Raw genomic sequence first — 20,690 nt, forward strand, 5'->3', positions numbered from 1 at the left:
TTAGAGTAAAGTTCCCTTGGCTGTCCATACAGAAATAAGACCCAGCGAAAGTTCCCCCTTTCTCAACTAGCAAAGCTAATTCTAAGTGATGTGCTTTGAGATAGGACTTGTGTCCTTAAAGAGCTAGTTGCAGATGTGAGGCTGGCTTAACCACCTCCGGACCGCCTAACGCAGATTCGCGTTCCGGAGGTGGCAGCCCTGCGCACAGTCACGCATCTATGCATCATCTCGCGAGACGCGAGATTTCCTGTGAACGCACGCACACAGGCGCGCGCGTTCACAGGATCGGAAGGTAAGCGAGTGGATCTCCAGCCTGCCAGCAGCGATCGTTCGCTGGCAGGCTGGAGATGTGATTTTTTTTAACCCCTAACAGGTATATTAGACGCTGTCTTGATAACAGCGTCTAATATACCTGCTACCTGGTCCTCTGGTGGTCCCCTTTGTTTGGATCGACCACCAGAGGACACAGGTAGCTCAGTAATATGTTGCACCACTACACTACACTACACCCCCCCTGTCACTTATTAACCCCTTATTCACCCTTGATCACCCCATATAGACTCCCTGATCACCCCCCTGTCATTGATTACCCCCCTGTCATTGATCACCCCCCTGTAAAGCTCCATTCAGATGTCCGCATGATTTTTACGGATCCACTGATAGATGGATCGGATCCGCAAAACGCATACGGACTTCTGAATGGAGCCTTACAGGGGCGTGATCAATGACTGTGGTGATCACCCCATATAGACTCCCTGATCACCCCCCTGTCATTGATTACCCCCCTGTCATTGATTACCCCCCTGTCATTGATTACCCCCCTGTCATTGATTACCCCCCTGTCATTGATTACCCCCCTGTCATTGATTACCCCCCTGTCATTGATTACCCCCCTGTCATTGATTACCCCCCTGTCATTGATTACCCCCCTGTCATTGATTACCCCCCTGTCATTGATTACCCCCCTGTCATTGATTACCCCCCTGTCATTGATTACCCCCCTGTCATTGATTACCCCCCTGTCATTGATTACCCCCCTGTCATTGATTACCCCTGTCATTGATTACCCCCCTGTCATTGATTACCCCCCTGTCATTGATTACCCCCCTGTCATTGATTACCCCCCTGTCATTGATTACCCCCCTGTCATTGATTACCCCCCTGTCATTGATTACCCCCCTGTCATTGATTACCCCCCCTGTCATTGATTACCCCCCCTGTCATTGATTACCCCCCCTGTCATTGATTACCCCCCCTGTCATTGATTACCCCTCCTGTCATTGATTACCCCCCCTGTCATTGATTACCCCCCTGTCATTGATTACCCCCCCTGTCATTGATTACCCCCCTGTCATTGATTACCCCCCTGTCATTGATTACCCCCCTGTCATTGATTACCCCCCTGTCATTGATTACCCCCCTGTCATTGATTACCCCCCTGTCATTGATTACCCCCCTGTCATTGATTACCCCCCTGTCATTGATTACCCCCCTGTCATTGATTACCCCCCTGTCATTGATTACCCCCCTGTCATTGATTACCCCCCTGTCATTGATTACCCCCCTGTCATTGATTACCCCCCTGTCATTGATTACCCCCCTGTCATTGATTACCCCCCTGTCATTGATTACCCCCCTGTCATTGATTACCCCCCTGTCATTGATCACCCCCCTGTCATTGATCACCCCCCTGTAAAGCTCCATTCAGATGTCCGCATGATTTTTACGGATCCACTGATAGATGGATCGGATCCGCAAAACGCATACGGACGTCTGAATGGAGCCTTACAGGGGCGTGATCAATGACTGTGGTGATCACCCCATATAGACTCCCTGATCACCCCCCTGTCATTGATTACCCCCCTGTCATTGATCACCCCCCTGTCAGGCTGCATTCAGATGTCCGTATGATTTTTACGAATCTACGGATACATGGATCGGATCCGCAAAACACATACGGACATCTGAATGGAGCCTTATAGGGGGGTGATCAATGACTGTGGTGATCACCCCCCTGTAAGGCTCCATTCAGACATTTTTTTGGCCCAAGTTAGCGGAAATTATTATTTTTTTCTTACAAAGTCTCATATTCCACTAACTTGTGTCAAAAAATAAATTCTCACATGAACTCACCATACCCCTCACGGAATCCAAATGCGTAAAATTTTTTAGACATTTATATTCCAGACTTCTTCTCACGCTTTAGGGCCCCTAGAATTCCAGGGCAGTATAAATACCCCACATGTGACCCCATTTCGGAAAGAAGACACCCCCAGGTATTCCGTGAGGGGCATATTGAATCCATGAAAGATTGAAATTTTTGTCCCAAGTTAGCGGAAAGGGAGACTTTGTGAGAAAAAAATAAATAAAATCAATTTCCGCTAACTTGTGCCAAAAAAAAAAAATTTCTATGAACTCTCCATGCCCTTTATTGAATACCTTGGGGTGTCTTCTTTCCAAAATGGGGTCACATGTGGGGTATTTATACTGCCCTGGCATTCTAGGGGCCCTAAAGCGTGAGAAGAAGTCTGGGATCCAAATGTCTAAAAATGCCCTCATAAAAGGAATGTGGGCCCCTTTGCGCATCTAGGCTGCAAAAAAGTGTCACACGTGGTATCGCCGTACTCAGGAGAAGTTGGGGACTGTGTTTTGGGGTGTCATTTTACATATACCCATGCTGGGTGAGAGAAATATCTTGGCAAAAGGCAACTTTTCCCATTTTTTTTATACAAAGTTGGCATTTGACCAAGATATTTATCTCACCCAGCATGGGTATATGTAAAATGACACCCCAAAACACATTCCCCAACTTCTCCTGAATACGGCGATACCACATGTGTGGCACTTTTTTGCAGCCTAGGTGGGCAAAGGGGCCCACATTCCAAAGAGCACCTTTCGGATTTCACTGGCCATTTTTTACAGAATTTGATTTCAAACTCCTTACCACACATTTGGGCCCCTAGAATGCCAGGGCAGTATAACTACCCGACAAGTGACCCCATTTTGGAAAGAAGACACCCAAAGGTATTCACTGATGGGCATAGTGAGTTCATAGAACTTTTTATTTTTTGTCACAAGTTAGTGGAATATGAGACTTTGTAAGAAAAAAAATAAAAAAAATCATTTTCCGCTAACTTGTGACAAAAAATAAAAAGTTCTATGAACTCACTATGCCCATCAGCGAATACCTTAGGGTGTCTACTTTCCGAAATGGGGTCATTTGTGGGGTGTTTGTACTGTCTGGCCATTGTAGAACCTCAGGAAACATGACAGGTGCTCAGAAAGTCAGAGCTGCTTCAAAAAGCGGAAATTCACATTTTTGTACCATAGTTTGTAAACGCTATAACTTTTACCCAAACATTTTTTTTTTTATCAGAGACATGTAGAACAATAAATTCAGAGCAAAATTTATATATGGATGTCGTTTTTTTTTGCAAAATTTATAACTGAAAGTGAAAAATGTCATTTTTTTGCAAAAAAAAATCGTTAAATTTCGATTAATAACAAAAAAAGTAAAAATGTCAGCAGCAATGAAATACCACCAAATGAAAGCTCTATTAGTGAGAAGAAAAGGAGGTAAAATTCATTTGGGTGGTAAGTTGCATGACCGAGCAATAAACGGTGAAAGTAGTGTAGGTCAGAAGTGTAAAAAGTGGCCTGGTCTTTCAGGGTGTTTAAGCACTGGGGGCTGAGGTGGTTAAAGGGATTCTGTCATGAGATTTGAGCCCTATAAGCTAAACATATGGCCAGGTCCGTACTAATAACATGAATCCTAAACTGCCCTTATTAAACCTGCCTGTGGCTCTATTAGCCCAAAAAAATGGTTTTTATAAGCTGTCACTCACCTACCTAAGGTGCCCAAGGGGTTTTACGTTAACCCAGGGTGCCCGCCCGCACCCCTCGCCGACTGGTGCCCAGCACCGCCTTCCTCACCTCAGCCCCGCCCCCGCAATCCTCCCGTCCCTCTGCTAGATCCTGCGCACTAGGCTCAGCCTGATGCGCCGCGGACTCCTGGCAGCGGCTTCGTTGAGCGAAGTGCGCATGCGCCGCCTGATGCGCATGCGCACTTCGCTCAGCGAAGCCGCTGCCAGGAGTCCGCGGCGCATCAGGCTGAGCCTAGTGCGCAGGCGCCGGATCTAGCAGAGGAACGGGACAGCACCAGCACTCTTTCAGTCGAGGAGAGGTAGGGGCTGGCAAAGGAGCAAGGGTGCACAGGCTGACTTGGGACCACCCTCAGTGCCTAATTTCTCATGTACATATGGACTAGAAGTACTTTTTCCCCAGAATGGAGCAATAGATTGCTAAGTGAAAGGTATCACTACATTCAGCTGAGCTAGTCCTAAAATGCTACATGCACATGACACGCTGTCAGTTTTTCATGGCCATTTTTGAACCATTTGTGCATCCATTTTATGGCCGTCTGTCTCCCATTATTCTGACTTCGATTGTTGTAATAGTGATTTATCCCTAGTGAGACCTCTATGCCTGGCATGTATAAGCAGATATAATCACTGCGGACAATCCTTATCAGACACCAACACAGAGTTTATCCGTGTAAGTTTCTTTATTCTGTAAGCCAGATAACAGTACAGCAGAACAGATGGATTCTGGTATTGTGCGGTCAAAAGATGATGCTTTTGTAAGCTTACATGAGAATACATTTGTACCTGTTCAATGCCTGGAGCAGTATGGAGAAACAGGAAGGTGAGGTACACAGAAGAAGGGGTGGAGCAATGAAATGAATGACAGATATCACAAACAGAAAAACAAGCGCATTACCAAAAACGGCCACTAGATGGGAGCATATGACCAAATATAGAATATATGAATTTAACTATATAGATTTTAACTGCGTAGCAGCACACCCATAGTGGCCCTAAGAATTAGTAATGTCTCCCATAGTGGCCCCCAACTGTAATGTTTTGATTTGCAAAAAAAAGAAAGTCACCTCATCCAACTTGCATGCACAGAGGCAGTCTCTTAGTTGAAAAGGACCTGCGCTCAGTGTGATGATGTCACTGTGCGCTCCCAGCATGAGTCGATATGCTGAGTGCAGGTCCTTTTCAATCAAGAGAAGAGTGACTGCCGCTGTGCGTGGATGAGGTATTTTTTTTTATTTCTCTAAAGCGCTAAAAGGCCATATTGTTCTAGTTAACGGTTCACTCATGTCTAAACGGCTGTTAAAAACAGTCTTTTTTTTTTCTTTTTTTTGGGGGCCGTCTGGCCGTGAAAACGGGCAAAAATAGGACATGTCCTATTTTTTGACTGCCACTATTCACTTACCATTAAAAGAACAACTATGTGAATAGCCCATAGACTTTCATTGGTGCTAAAAATGGCCATGTGATGGCTGTTACTTAAAGGGGTTCTCCAGGAATTAAAATAATGAAAATACTTAAATATTACTTAACTAAAAACACATTCCCAAATACCTTTCATTAGTTATAATGGCTCGTTTTGTCAGGGTAGCAATTATCAGGGGAAATAAAATGGCCGCCATCCTATTAGTTCACACAAAACCTGTCCTAATCACACAGCAGGACCAGTTACTTTACAACACTGAGGCAAAGAGCTTCCTTATCCTCTCTGTATTCAGGATTATCTTCCTGAATACAGCTGATAAGATCTTCAGATGAATCTCTATAGGAATGGAGTCCATGAGGACTTGAAGTACAGAGAGGACGGACGATGTAGGGCTGTGCTAATGGAGACTGCATACAACCCCCACTCTCCTCACTGTAGTTCATGTCTCCTCATGAACTCCATTCCTACAGAGATTCAGCTCAAAATCTGATCAGCTGTATTCAGGGTCATAAGCAGAGAGGAGGATGAGACGGCTCTTTACCTCAGTGTTGTGAAGTAACTTGTCCTGCTGTGTGATTAGGACGGCTTTTGTGTGGACTAATAGGGTGGCGGCCATTTTATTTCTCCTGATTGCTCCCCAGACAAAACGAGCCATTATAACTAATGAAAAGTATTTGGGAATATATTTATAATAAAGTAATATTTAAGTATTTTCATTTTCTTAATTCCTGGAGAACCCCATTTAAATGGCTGTTATGCATTTTGTGGTGACAGACCAGTACCAGTGGTTTCCAAACACAAATGTGCTGGGATGTTCTATGAACTTTTTTGACATTTGAATTTTTTTTTTTTAACATAAATGTAAATGGTAGTTATAATGCATATTCTACTTAATTGTTTTAATAGGTCCATGAACGTACAGAAGAAATGGATTTCCTGCTGATGATCGTACGCAAACTTTTACGGACAAATTCGAGAATGGTGAAGGTCTGTAATTTGTGAAAAAATTGGGCTTCATTCACAACCAATTTAAAGGGATATTACCATCTTTTAAAATGATTGCATATCCCCCATTAGTGGAAGTCAAATCTCTTGGAGCTCCACCAATCCTGCGCTATCCCTTTCACTGTTTTTGCCTGCGCCTGTGCGCCCTGGAGCATTGCTGTTGAAAGCTTAGAAGGGGATGCTTTCAGAATTCAAATCATGATCTCCTTACCCTCTGCAATCATCCTCTCTACTTTCATGCTGCATTTTTCCAACCCACCATATGCAGGATGGGTAAATCTGGGTTAAAATGATCCTAGTTAGTCTTTGTAAATAAGACTTGTGTTCCCTGCGGCTACGTAGCATTCATCTGTGACCAGTGTAATGTGTTGTGATTAAGAGTTTTCTCATGTTCACTCAAATTAATTTCTAAACTTTGCTGCAGGCCAATTGAAAATATAAAATAGTTTGCATTGTGCCGGTTGAAACAACATTACTGACTTTGAATTGCACTTATAAACAGCGTCAATAGGTCCAGGTACCCTGTGGAGCCCCCCGAAATGAACTGAGCGGTCGGTCGGGTATGTGCACAGCCGCTGTATTCATTTCTACGCTCACATAGAAATGAATAGAGCGACTGAGCGCAAATGGTCATCCTGTTCATTTTGGGGGGCTCAACAGGTTACTGGGTCCTCGTTCTTGTGATCGGTGGGGGTCCCTGCGGTAGGGCCCCCGCCAATCTACCCAGTGAGTAAGAGATAACTTTACACAACCAGAATACCCCTTTTAAAGGGCACATTTAGGATATACCTGTCATAAAGAAATCTGAAAATAGAATCCATGTCAGAAATCCAAGGCTGTCAATTGGATTTCTGCTGTGGATATGCCATCTGATCTGAATGAGCATTAGTCCAATTGTAAACTATTATTATTATTATTATTATTATTATTATTATTATTATAATATTTTTTTTTAACCATCAAACATCCTCAAGTTCAATAATATACCTATTTCTTTTAATTGAAGGTAATTTTGATGTCCGCCACCATAAACTGCAGAGAATTTGCTGATTATTTTGCGGTGCCAATCCATAATAGATTGGTCCCCGCATGTATCTTCAAGGTTGAAGGGAAACCATATGATATTGAAGTGTTTTATCTGGATGACTTGAAACAAATTCCTAATATAAAGGTATGTATTAACTTACTTTTGACAGTACCAGACATTCCATTTCTCCTGCTCAGCAGTGACTAACCACTTTTGAGAAAAAATGGCAGAAGCGGCTGCCTACTGCACGTGCGCACTTTACTTCAGCCTGTGGTCCATCCACGCATGTATGTAATGACACAGAGCATGTGACGTGTGGCTCTGCAGAGGACTGCCTGGTGTGTCGCCCAAACACTGGGCTCCCGTTGTAATCCACAGCACTATACCAGCGCAGCCTCTGCGGGGTCTCTTCAGTCCCTGTCTTTCGTGCCAGGATTAATGACACAGGCAGCAGGGACTGAAGATAATACACAGCCTGCGCTCATCCAGCTCTATGGAAGAAAAAAAAATCATTATGACTATTTAAAAAATATATAAATCTTAAGACACTAAAAGGGGGAATTAATCAAATTAATTTGATTAACTGCTCAGCCCTATTTGCAAATGGGAGCTAACCAGTAAGGCTACTTTCACACCTACATTGGGGTGTCCGCTCGTGAGCTCCGTTTGAAGGGGCTCACAAGCGGCCCCGAACGCATCCGTCCAGCCCTAATGCATTCTGAGTGGACGCGGATCCGCTCAGAATGCATCAGTCTGGCGGCGTTCAGCCTCCGCTCCGCTCAGCAAGCAGACACCTGAACGCTACTTGCAAGTCAATGGGGACGGATCCGTTTGAAGATGACACAATATGGCTCAATCTTCAAACGGATCCGTCCCCCATTGACTTTCAATGTAAAGTCTGGACGGATCCGTTCAGGCTACTTTCACACTTAGAATTTTTTTTAAGTTATAATGCAGACGGATCCGTTCTGAACGGATACAAACGTCTACATTATAGGAGCGGATCCGTCTGAGCAGACATCAGACGGACCCGCTTTGAACGGCAGTGTGAAAGTAGCCTAAGGCTGCTTTCAGACGAGCGAGTGTCACGCTGCAGACTCGCAGCGCACCACCCGTCCTGAACTTCCAGCACTGCCAGGATCGCATAGCATTATATTGATTTATGATGCTATGTAACCCTTACAGTTCTGGAATGTATTGGATAAAACTGACAGCATTATGGCAGTTTTATCTAATACATTCCAGACCTCTAAGGGTTATATAGCATCATAAATCACTATAATGCTATTCGACCCTGGCAGTGCTGGAAGTTCAGGACGGGTACTGCGCTGCGAGTCTGCAGCGTGACACTCGCTCGTCTGAAAGCGACCTAATAGACGGCCTAATTTAGCAAAACTCTCTAACAAAAATGCTTGCCCATAGAAACCAGTCGCTACGTAGCCGCAGGGAACACAAGTCTTATTTACAAACCAGTCACTCCATTGATGAGGTCTGGCAGCCATAAATATAGTATCACATAGCACTCCTACAAATGAATGGGCTGCCATATAATACATATCACTCTTGGGTTGGATTGAGAGAGGGAGCTGCTTTGGTGCTGGCTATCTACACGCCTTCATGAGGGTGGTTTCGAATACCGCTATTTTTTTTATAGACTCAATTTTTTTAAGTCTTTCCTTCAAATTTCCCTATTTTATGTCTCAAAAATCTGCATCAAAGACTATGAAAAACAATTTATTTTTTCAAACATCTGTCCATTTTAAAAGGCTATGCATTTTTATAAAAATTTTCAACAACTTTTGTTCTACACCCTTCACTTTCAGTATATCGCAGACTGGCTTGCTTTCTGTTTTACATTGAACCCATCAGACAGCATCTCTGATGGCCCCACGTGTAGCTCTTATCTCTGCATTCCTTACAGCTCATAAAACCTAATTTAAAGGCTATGAACACCTTTATTGGGGGCAATTTTTTATGATTGCATTTTTTTAATTGGTCTTTATAAAAAAAAATATTCAGCAGTTTTTGTCATAAAAATCTAACTGCCTAGCTGTGAGCTCTTTATTTTCAATTCCACTTTGAGCTGTTATCTGCGGCTATGTGTATCCCTTATCTTTGAACTACTAACGGCTCGTAAACACTATGAGTGTTTATGATGTCAGGACATCAGAGATAAATAGCCATCAGCTGAGCTGCCTGATGGAAAACAGTATAAACACAGAGCCTGGTACTTAGAGACTCTCAAGGCTGTACAGAGAAAGGGGCTGAAATTTTTTAATAAAGACCAACTAAAATAATTATTTTTTGGTGAAAATGAGAACAGTACGATAATCAAACAAATGCCCTCTAAGGGTGTTCATTCACTTTAAGCCATATTCTTATCAAGCTGGTAAGGTGTGTTGAGTGTTTATGAGCTGTTAGGAGTCTGCAGTCTGAGCCTCCAGAGCAAATCTCTGAGGGGGTTCAGTGTGAAATGAGAACCTGCTAGTCAGCAAATACACAGAAACAGAAAGTTGTAGAGGACAAGCTGTTTTTCAATAAAGACTAATTGAAAAAAAGAATTTTAGCCAAGATTGAATCAAATGCAAATACACAAAAAATTACCACAAAGGTATTTATATCCTTTAAAGAACTGGTAAGTCAAGCTCTATTGACCTAGCTGCTGTGGTGCCGGCAAAGGACCCCTCTCTGCTATTAAGGCACTCTCCGCAAGCAGACATAGTACCTCCCAAATCCTGAAACAGCCATCTGCAGATGAGATGCTGGCTTATTTAATATCAGAGTCATGTCTCAAGGCCTATTTAAAGGGTTGAACATTGACTTGTTGTATAGCTGCCTTACATCTGGTGGCATTAGAGGTTGATAAGAATTCATTTACATCCCTTCTTCCTGGAATTCTAGAGGAACATGTATGCCCTATAAGCCTCCTCACGCCTATTAAGACGCTCTCACCAAGGAGAGCTAGTACCCCCAAATCCTGAAGCTTACTGGTCATTGATTAATAAAGGGACTGCACTCCTGATAATGATTTCACTGGTGTATTTACATAGTAATCAGAGGGGTCCTGTCTGCATATCCCTCCATTAGTATTAGGGCTCATTCAGACGGCCGTATGCTGTCTGCAAAAATGCGGATCAGTTTTTTTTGCTGATTTAGATGCTGTCCCATTCACTTCTATGGGGCCCTTTTCTTCCATTGCATAGCTCAGCAAAAAAATTAAACATGTCCTATACTTGTCAGTGAAATGGGCATGGGCCTATTGAAGTCTATGGATCAGCAAAAAAAAAAAAAAAGCGGAACGCAATCCGTTTTTTTGCGGGCAGCATACGGCTGTCTGAATGAACTCTTAAATATATAATTTTACCATTTCTACCATCTTGTTCCAGGTGGCGAATCAGTACTTTGATGAACCAGCAATATGTAAAGAAGTATATGAAGTAGCAGCATTTTTGCTAAATTTATTTGATGATATGGAAAAGGAGGAGCAAAGGTGAGGGTTTTGAGAAGACAAGAAGTATCACAATTTTTCTAGAGATACCTAGTAAAACTGGATATTCAGACGTCAATGGTTAGAGGCCGTTATGCAAGCTGAAAAATGGATTTTTTGTACTCACCGTAAAATCCTTTTCTCGTAGTAGGCATTGGGGGACACAGCACCATGGGTATATGCCCAGCTGCCACTAGGAGGCTGACACTAGAAACAAAAAAGTGTTGGCTCCGCCCAGGTGGGCTATACCCCTCTGCAAGAGCCGAGATACACCAGTCGGTACAAAAGCAGTAGGAACGCCATACACCTGAACAAACAGAAAACTGAACGCCAACAAGTCTTCAACTGGGGAAACCCAACGACCACAAATCGCCGGGACCACAACAAGAAGAAACTCAGTAAGAAAATGGGAGGGATCTGTGTCCCCCAATGCCTACTACGAGAAAAGGATTTTACGGTGAGTACAAAAAATCCATTTTTCTCGTGCATGGCATTGGGGGACACAGCACCATGGGACGTCCCAAAGCAGTCCCTGAGGGAGGGAAGAAGAACGCCATGTCGCCAATCTAAAGCACAGCTGCTTGCAGAACCTTGCGCCCCAGGCTAGCGTCAGCGGAAGCCAGGGAATGAATGTGATAAAACTTAGAGAAAGTGTGAACTGACGCCCAGGTGGCGGCCCGGCAGACCTGGGAAGCAGATGCCTGATGACGCACCGCCCAGGAAGCCCCAACTGCCCTAGTCGAATGAGCGGTCAACCTGGAAGGGGGAGCACGGCCCTTTGCGATATAGGCCTCCTTGACAGCCGACCGAACCCAGCGAGAGATGGTGGCCTTGGAGGCAGGCAAACCCCTACGAGGACCCGCCGGGACCACGAAAAGGGAATCCGAACGACGGAAAGGTTCCGTGAGGCGAAGGTACAGGCGAAGGGCCCGAACAACGTCAAGGCAATGGAGGGATTTCTCCCTAGGGTGAGAAGGATTAGGGCAGAAAGAGGGAAGGACGATCTCTTCATTGATATGAAACGAGGAGACCACCTTTGGAAGAAAAGAGGGAACGGGACGCAACACCACCTTGTCCTGATGGAAAACCAGGAAAGGCGAACGGCAAGAAAGCGCCGCCAGTTCGGAAACCCGGCGGATGGAGGTGACTGCCACTAAGAAGGCCACCTTGAACGAGACAAACGACAGAGATATCTCTGCCAAAGGCTCGAAGGGAGAAGACTGAAGGGCGCCAAGGACGAGATTCAGGTCCCACGGCTCCACTGGAAAACGAAAGGGGGGGGCTCGGCGAGCGACACCCTGTAGGAAAGTCCTAACCTGAGCCCGCGAGGCCACAGGACGTTGGAAAAGGACTGAGAGGGCCGAAATCTGTCCTCTGAGAGAAGCCAGGCGAAGACCCTTCTCAAAACCGGCCTGAAGGAAGGCCAGAACGTTAGGGACGGAGAAATGAAGAGGGCGGAAGCGCCCAGACTCGCACCAGGCAAAATACGCTCTCCAGGTCCGGTAGTAAATACGGGCTGACTGGGGTTTGCGAGCGTGAAGCATCGTCTGAATGACAGAATCCGAGAGGCCACGGGACTTCAAGACCGCGGTCTCAACGGCCACGCCGTCAAACGAAGCTGAAGTAAATTCGGGTGGTACAGAGGACCCTGAGAAAGGAGATCGTGGCGCAGAGGAAGTCGCCACGGAGCGTCGGCGAGCAGAAACACTAGATCTGCGTACCACGCCCTGCGGGGCCAATCCGGAGCCACCAGGATTGCCGAAACCCGGGCTGCCTTGAGACGCTTGAGCACTCGGGGCAGGAGGGGAATGGGGGGGAACAGGTACAGAAGGTTGAACTGAGACCAAGGCAGAACTAGGGCGTCTACCGCGAAAGCCTGAGGGTCTCTGGACCGCGCGACATAGCGCGGAATCCTGTGGTTGAGACGTGACGCGAAAAGATCCACGTCCGGAGTTCCCCATCGGTGACAAAGTTGGAGGAACACCTCTGGGTGAAGAGACCATTCGCCCGGGTCGACTAGCTGACGACTGAGGAAGTCTGCCGCCCAATTGTCGACCCCGGGAATGTGCACCGCGGAGAGGACGGGAACGTGGTTTTCCGCCCAGCGCAGGATATGGGAGGCTTCCTGCAAGGCCATCACGCTCCTGGTGCCCCCTTGGTGGTTCAGATAAGCCACGGCGGTGGAATTGTCTGTTTGAACCCGGACCGGGAGACCGCGAAGACGTGGGGTCCAGTGAGACAGTGCCAGGAAAATTGCCCTGAGCTCGAGTACATTTATCTGCAGGGAGGACTCCTGAGCAGACCAAAGACCCTGGACTGTGAGAGAGTCGAGGACAGCTCCCCAACCCGAGAGGCTGGCGTCCGTCGTGACCACCCGCCAACTGGGGGGAAGAAAGGAACGGCCCAGGGACACCGTCCGAGGAAGAAGCCACCAGGAAAGGTCCTGGCGAAGCTGGAGAGGGAGACGAACCAGGCGATCGAGACCTGCCTGGGACTTGTCCCACCTGGATAGAAGAAACAACTGAAGGTCCCGGGAGTGGAATTGGGAATAGGGAATGGCTTCGAAGGAAGCCACCATCCTCCCCAGGACGCGCATACACGTCCTGATAGTCAGGGTGGACGGGCCGCGGAGAAGCGTCACCCCCGCCTGAAGGGAGGCAATCTTTTCTGGGGGGAGAAACACCCGCCCGAGGCGAGTGTCGAAAATCATGCCCAGGAAGGGCATCCTCTGGCATGGGACGAGGGAGGACTTGGAGTGGTTGACGAGCCACCCGAACTGGGTAAGAGCTGAGAGGGTGATGTGCAGGCTGGACAGGTTGTCCTCCAACGACGGGGCCCGAATCAGAAGATCGTCCAGGTAAGGTATCAAGGCGACCCCCCTGGCACGAAGAAGGGCCATGAGAGGCGCCAACACCTTGGTGAAGACCCTCGGAGCAGAGGCCAGGCCGAAGGGCAGGGCTACGAATTGGAAATGAAGAGAACCTACCGCGAAGCGAAGGAACCTTTGGTGGGAGAGGGCAATGGGGACGTGGAGATAGGCGTCCTGAATGTCTATGGACGACAGGAACTCGTCCGACTCCAAGGAGGCGATCACCGACCGGAGGGATTCCATACGAAAGTGACGGACCCGGACAAAGCGGTTCAGCGCCTTCAGGTCCAGGATAGGACGGAGCGAACCGTCCTTTTTGGGAACCGTGAACAGATTCGAATAGAACCCCCGAAAGCGTTCTGACTCTGGAACCGGAACGATGACCCCTAGAGAGCGAAGGGAACGAATGGCCTGAAAAAAATCTTCAGCCCCGGAGGGGGACCTGGGGGGCGACGTCAGAAAGAACCGACCCGGCGGAAGATCGGAAAATTCGATCCTGTATCCGGAGGAGACTACCTCCAGAACCCAAGCGTCTTCTACACTTGCTTGCCAGACGTCCTGAAAGGCGAGCAGACGCCCTCCCACCTTGACAGAGTCATGCGGAAGGAGGTTTAGTGGACTGGGGGCGAGCAGGTTTGGGCTTGGCATGCCAGGAGGGCTTGGTCTTAAAGGAAGGCCTGGAGGCCTTCTTGTCAGATCGGGCAGGGGGGGCCCGAAAGGACTGCGCCCGAGAGGACGACCCAGGAAAGCGACGGCGGCGAGGCTGATTCTGGGGAAGAAGAGAGCTCTTACCGCCAGTGGCCTCCGAGATGAGCTCCTCCAAACGCTTCCCAAAGAGCTTCCCGCCGAGAAAGGGAAGGGAAATCAGAGCCTTCTTGGAGGCGGCATCTGCCGCCCAAGAACGAAGCCAGATGGTGCGGCGGATGGCCACAGAGTTAGCGGCCGCATGGCCGGATCGGCGGGCCGATTCCATAGAGGCATCGCAAAGAAATTTGGACGCCTGATAAATTTGAGAGGCAAGCACTGCCAGTTCCCCTTGATCAGAGTCTGGGGGTAAAGCGCGAACAAGCTGTTTTGCCCAGATAGCGCAGGCCTTAGCCACCCAGGAGGCGGCAAACGCAGGACGGATGGCGGCACCCGCTGCGATGAAAACAGACTTGGCCAAAGAGTCGACCCGTTTGTCAGCGGGATCCGACAAGGAAGCCGCGTCAGCCAGGGGAAGGGTAGTAGCCTTCGCCAGGCGAGCAACCTGAGGGTCTACCTGAGGAGGAACCGTCCAAGTATTGACAGATTCCTCAGAAAAAGGATAGGGGACGTCAGAGGCCTTGGTAAGATGAAGGCGCCGATCAGGATGACGCCACTCTTTAGTCAGAAGTGCGTCCAGATCCTCGTGATTCGGGAAGACCACAGTGGAACGCCTAGTCCGGCGGAAGGACACCGACTCCAGGGAGGAGGAGGAGGGAACGTCCTGCACATGGAGCGCGTCACGGACGGCTTTGATGAGGTCCTGAATGGCCGCAGACATCGCCGAGCACCGCTCTGATTCAGAATCAGAAGCGGAGGAGTCCCCAGGAACGGCGGAAGCAGCTGAAGAAGAAATTTCGCCCGACTCAGACCTAACCGGGGAGTGATCCGGGGTAGCTGAGGAAGAGTGGGACCCAGCCGAGGCTGTGCGAGGTCGCTTGCCGGACCTCATACCAGAGCGGGAACGGACATCCCCGGCGGGGGGGTCCCTGCCCGAGGCGGCCGCAATCTGAGCGGGCAGACGGTCCAGGGACTGCGCTAGGGATTGGGAGAGGCTGGCAAGGTTACCTATGGCCTGGGACAGGGTAGCAGCCCATTCCGGAAGGACCGACAAAGAGGGGGCCGCAGGGGCGGACTGGGTGGGCCTGGGGGGAAGGCACTGCACGCAGAGAGAGGAAGACTGACCGCATGGGAACTTCCTATTACATACGGAACAGGCGTAATGAGTGGAAATGGCGGCAGGGGGAGTGGGGGCCCGACCAGAAGAAGACATGAGGGCGATGGAGGAGCCTGCAAAGCAAAAAAGAGTCAGCCAGAGGCTGCCTACCAGACCCAAGGTGCTGTGTCCCACAGAAGCACGTCCAGAGAGCCGACAGGCAGGACAGGAGCCGTAGTCGAGAAAGACACGCCCCCCCAGCAGCCCGCGCTGGTGCTGGATTGGTGGGAAAAAACGCGGCTCCCAGGGCACCGCCCACAGAGGGGAGGGAGGAGAAGAAAGCCCGGGAAGGCAGAAGGCGGAGACGGAGCTCCGCCCCACGTGACCTGCGGCCTAGGCTGGAGAAAAGCCGGGGCCTCGAGTAGAAAAATGCTGCCGGAAACGGACGCCCGCGATCGCGGTAACGCCCGGAGGCAGCAGCAGAAGCGGGGACGCAGCGCCGATTCTCTGGGAGTGCGGGGGCCCCGAAGGCCAGGAGTTAGCCGGAAGAGACCCACAGGTACGAGAAGGAGCCGAAAGAACAGAATCGGCCGTCTTAAAGGGCCAGGCCCTAGAAACGAGGGTGCCCCAAGGAAGTTTTCCCCCCGCAAAAAAGAATGCCCAGGCAAGCGTGCAGTGCTCCCAAGAGCCATCAGCCTCCCTAAACTAAAAAGGGGGGCCAGGACAAGAGGTGGTTGTGGTGGGTGGATGGGGGTGAGGGTGGGTTACAGGATACTGCCATACTCACCTTCCGACGTTTTCAGGCGCAGCAATAACCACCCCCTCGGCGGACTCAACACGGGAGCCGTGGGTCCGCCGGAATTCCGCTGCGGAAGCAGATTAGTGGGGACTGGGTGGCTGCCGGGTACCTGAGTACGCGCCCGCAGGGGGACAACTAAAGTGGAACACGATGGAGCCACCCCTGCGTCCGGAAGAAACCTGTACAAAAAAGGAGAAAAAAAAAAATAGAATAAAAAATAGAATAAAATTAGCAGGATGACCTGCAAAACAGGTCATGTCTGCCTCCTACGGACACTAGAACTAGACTGGTGTATCTCGGCTCTTGCAGAGGGGTATAGCCCACCTGGGCGGAGCCAACACTTTTTTGTTTCTAGTGTCAGCCTCCTAGTGGCAGCTGGGCATATACCCATGGTGCTGTGTCCCCCAATGCCATGCACGAGAAATTGCAGTAACAATGTATGAATTATATTGTTAAGAAGAAAATGCCAAACTATTAGCCATGGACAATGGGGGATCCGCTGGTGCTCACCTTGCATTCCTTGGTTCTTACTTTTTCCACACCTTTTCATGTGTATTTTTTTCTACAGTGTTGTTTAAGTGTATAAGACCCTTTAAATGGTCTTTTGCATAAATCAGTGGTCAACTTTGTATAAATCAATTGTGACGATAAGAAACTAAGTTCACTTTTTATCAGCTGTATCCAGGGGCGGACTGAGAACCCTCAGGGCCCCCCGGCAAAATAAATCAAGGGCCCCCCTTACAGGCCCCACCCATGTTCTGCTGCAAGCCCCACCCTTGTCCCGCCTCCATGCCCCGCCTCCAGCCACACCCTACACAATCTTTAATAAGATTTCAAAGTTAAAGCGACACAAAAGGCACCCAGACCCCTTCAGCTCATTGATGTGGTATGGGTACAGTGTGTTATGGGGGCTCTGTGGATGGCACTGTTGTGGGGGCTCTGTGGGTGGCACTGTTGTGGGGGCTCTGTGGGTGGCACTGTTGTGGGGGGGGATCTGTGGGTGACACATATATAGCACCTTATGCTATATATGTGTCATCCACAGATCCCCCCATAACAGTGTCCCTGTGAGTGAATGATCCCCAATACAGGGTCTGGGGGCCAGCATCTGGTGCTGTAATGGCAGCGGGGCCCAGTGCAGTCACTGTATTCTATTACACCGGGCCCCGCTCACTGTAATACTAATATTCATATGTGAACAACTTGAAATCCTCTGCGATCCTCTCCCTCTGAGCTCTCTGTACTCACAAACTCAGTAGCAGGCCGGGCGGCAGCGCAACTCACTGACGTCACGCGCCTGCTCCGCCTGCTTCATTCATACAGTGGGAGGAGCAGGCGCGTGACGTCAGTGAGTTGCGCTGCCGCCCGGCCTGCTACTGAGTTTGTGAGTACAGAGAGCTCAGAGGGAGAGGATCGCAGAGGATTTCAAGTTGTTCACATATGAATATTAGTATTACAGTGAGCAGGGCCCGGTGTAATAGAATACAGTGACTGCACCGGGCCCCGCTGCCATTACCAGGCCAGCATAACATTCGGAATCGGGGTGCTGGGCAAAGTGCTCCAGACTAAAAAAAATACCTAGTAGCCATTGGCTCCTGAACTGAAAAATTTAGGAGCCAAATTACATTTTTAGTCGCCAAATCAAAACTGAATCAAAATTTTGGTATCATGACAACGCTACACCGATCAGAATGGCGTAGGGTTGTTTCGATACCAAAGTTTTGATTCGCTTTCGTCACCATAAAAAAGTATTGCGATACTCAATACCGTGCAAAAAAAAAAAACACCAAAAAAAGCTATGTGCATTTCGCATTTTATGAAACGTTCGGCCCATAATAGAACAGTCCTATCCTATTTTTTGGGGTGACAAGGTGACTAAAAATGGCGAATGCTCACCGCATAGGAGATATTTTTTAATAATTTAATAGTTTGGACTTTTCGGACGCAGCGCTATGTAATATGTTTATTTATTGTTTATATATTTTATATGTAAAATTGGGAAAGGGGGGGATTTAAACTTAATATTTTAGGGTACTTTCACATTAGCGTTTTTCATTTCCGGCATAGAGTTCCGTCACAGGGGCTCTATACCGGAAAAGATGTCTTCAGGTCAGTCTTTTTGACTGATCAGGCAAAAGATAAAACCGCAGCATGCTACGGTTTTATCTCTGGCGAAAAAAACGGAAGATTTGCCTGAATGCCGGATCCATCCTTCCGGTTGAACCGTGCGATTTTCACGCATGGTTGCTAGGATGAAAGTCTATTCACTTTATTACTTTCCCTTATAACAACATGGTTATAAGGGAAAATAATAGCATTCTTTAATGCAGAATGCGTAGTAGAAGGTCAATATAATAAACATTGGTGGCGCAGTGCGCCCCCCCCTCCCTAGTATAATAAACATATAAACATTTGTGGCGCAGTGCGCCCCCCCCTCCCTAGTATAATAAACATATAAACATTGGTGGCGCAGTGCGCCCCCCCCAACACCCCAGTATAATAAACATATAATTATTGGTGGGCAGTGCGCCCCCCCCTCCCTAGTATAATAAATATATAAACATTGGTGGGCAGTGCGCCCCCCCCCCTCCCTAGTATAATAAACATATAAACATTGGTGGCGCAGTGCGCCCCCCCCCCCAACATAATACACATTGGTGGCGCAGTGCGCCCCCCCTCCCTAGTATAATAAACATATAAACATTGGTGGCGCAGTGCGCCCCCCCCCCAACACCCCAGTATAATAAACATATAAACTTTGGTGGGCAGTGCGCCCCCCCCTCCCTAGTATAATAAATATATAAACATTGGTGGCGCAGTGGGCAGTGCCAATGAGGGTTAAAAAAATAAATAAAAATTAACTCACGTCCACCAATTGATCGCGTAGCAGCCGGTCTTCTGTACTTTCTTCAGGACGCAGGACCTGTGGTGACATCACTGTGCTCATCACATGATCCATCACCAGGGTAATGGGCCATGTGATGGAGCTCAGTGACCTCACCACAGGTCCTGAAGAAAGAACATGAGACCGGCAGCAGCTACGCGATCAATTGGAGGAGGTGAGTTAATTTTTATTTATTTATTTTAACCCTCATTGGCACTTCCCACTGCGCCACCAATGTTAATTATACTGGGGGGGGGGGGGGGAGGCGCCGCACTCAATGTTGATTATACTGGGGGGGACGCCGCACTCAATGTTGATTATACTGGGGGGGACGCCGCACTCAATGTTGATTATACTGGGGGGGGGGGGGGGGGGGGAGGCGCCGCACACAATGTTTATTATACTGGGGGGGGGGGCGCCACCAATGACGATAACTGAGCTGTTAATACAAATGCAGGAGGCGGGTGCCGGAATCAAATAGCGGCACCCGACCTCTATGGCAGGGATCTGCGATCAGCGGCAGTTAACCCCTCCGGTGCAGCTCCCTGTCATAGAGGTCGGGTGCCGCTATTTGATTCCGGCACCCGCCTCCTGTATTTGTATTAACAGCTCAGTTATCTTCATTGGCCACAGCCCCTCCCCCTGTCCCTCTTCTTTTTGGCCGCGGCAGCAGCAGCACAGGGGGAGGGAGAGACTCTTCCACTGCGCTGCTGATAATAAATAATATTATTCTGCGGCGGGCCCCCATCCCGCCCGGGCCCTCGGACCATGCCCGAAGTGCCCGACCGTTCAGTCCGCCCCTGGCTGTATCCCCCCTCCGTGCCTTGCAAAATTTTCTTTGAAAGTCCTCTTGAAACCATCGAGGACAGACCAGCTCACTGAAGTATCAGATGACATATGTCACAACAAGTCTATGGAGAGGGCACGGGGAGGAGTGAGACGGAACTCAGACAGACACAGCAAGAGAGACTGCATGGAAAGTGTGTTTCGGTCCAAGTGCTAAATTCACATCCATCCAGGTTAGTGCCCCTCTGTAATGTCCTCCATGATCTTATGGCTGCATCTGGGTAAGAGAAGGTTAGGAAGCAGATTGTCCTCTACTTTCTGTATGCTGTCGATAGCAGCTAGTCTCCACCCACCAGACTTAGGTGAACTACAAACTAGAGACAGAGGATGCAGAAGGGAAAATGGCTAAAAAATGCCAAATGCAAGCGATATAATGGTGAAAAATAGTGTTATTACTCATGTGCACATGCTGTACTATCGAATAATGCAAAGTTTGTTGAAAGGTTAAGTACGTTTTAACCTCGCCCCACTGTCAGGTGACACGTGGCATAGGTTATAGCTCTGAATCTCCAAGTCCTCCTTCTTTGTGGTGGCTGCCCAGATCATTTCTGTCAGTATTGTAAAATAGA

At 48.4% G+C, this 20,690-nt stretch overlaps 1 protein-coding gene and 1 long non-coding RNA gene across 2 annotated transcripts in view; both read left to right on the forward strand.

Annotated features, from left to right (window-relative positions):
* LOC120981392 overlaps positions 1-20,690 on the forward strand; it is a 643,721-nt gene that overhangs the window by 346,251 nt on the left and 276,780 nt on the right. The gene's annotated exons all lie outside the window — the stretch shown is intronic.
* The window catches only part of TDRD9 (tudor domain containing 9), a 147,551-nt gene that overhangs the window by 50,564 nt on the left and 76,297 nt on the right, over positions 1-20,690 (forward strand). The window contains exons 7-9 of the mRNA XM_040410868.1: positions 6,211-6,291; positions 7,316-7,480; positions 10,723-10,826. Of these exons, the coding sequence (XP_040266802.1) occupies positions 6,211-6,291; positions 7,316-7,480; positions 10,723-10,826 (350 nt within the window). The remainder of the gene's footprint in view (positions 1-6,210; positions 6,292-7,315; positions 7,481-10,722; positions 10,827-20,690) is intronic.

The sequence above is a fragment of the Bufo bufo genome, chromosome 11, assembly GCF_905171765.1.
Source record: "Bufo bufo chromosome 11, aBufBuf1.1, whole genome shotgun sequence".
Taxonomy (NCBI): Eukaryota; Metazoa; Chordata; class Amphibia; order Anura; family Bufonidae; genus Bufo; species Bufo bufo.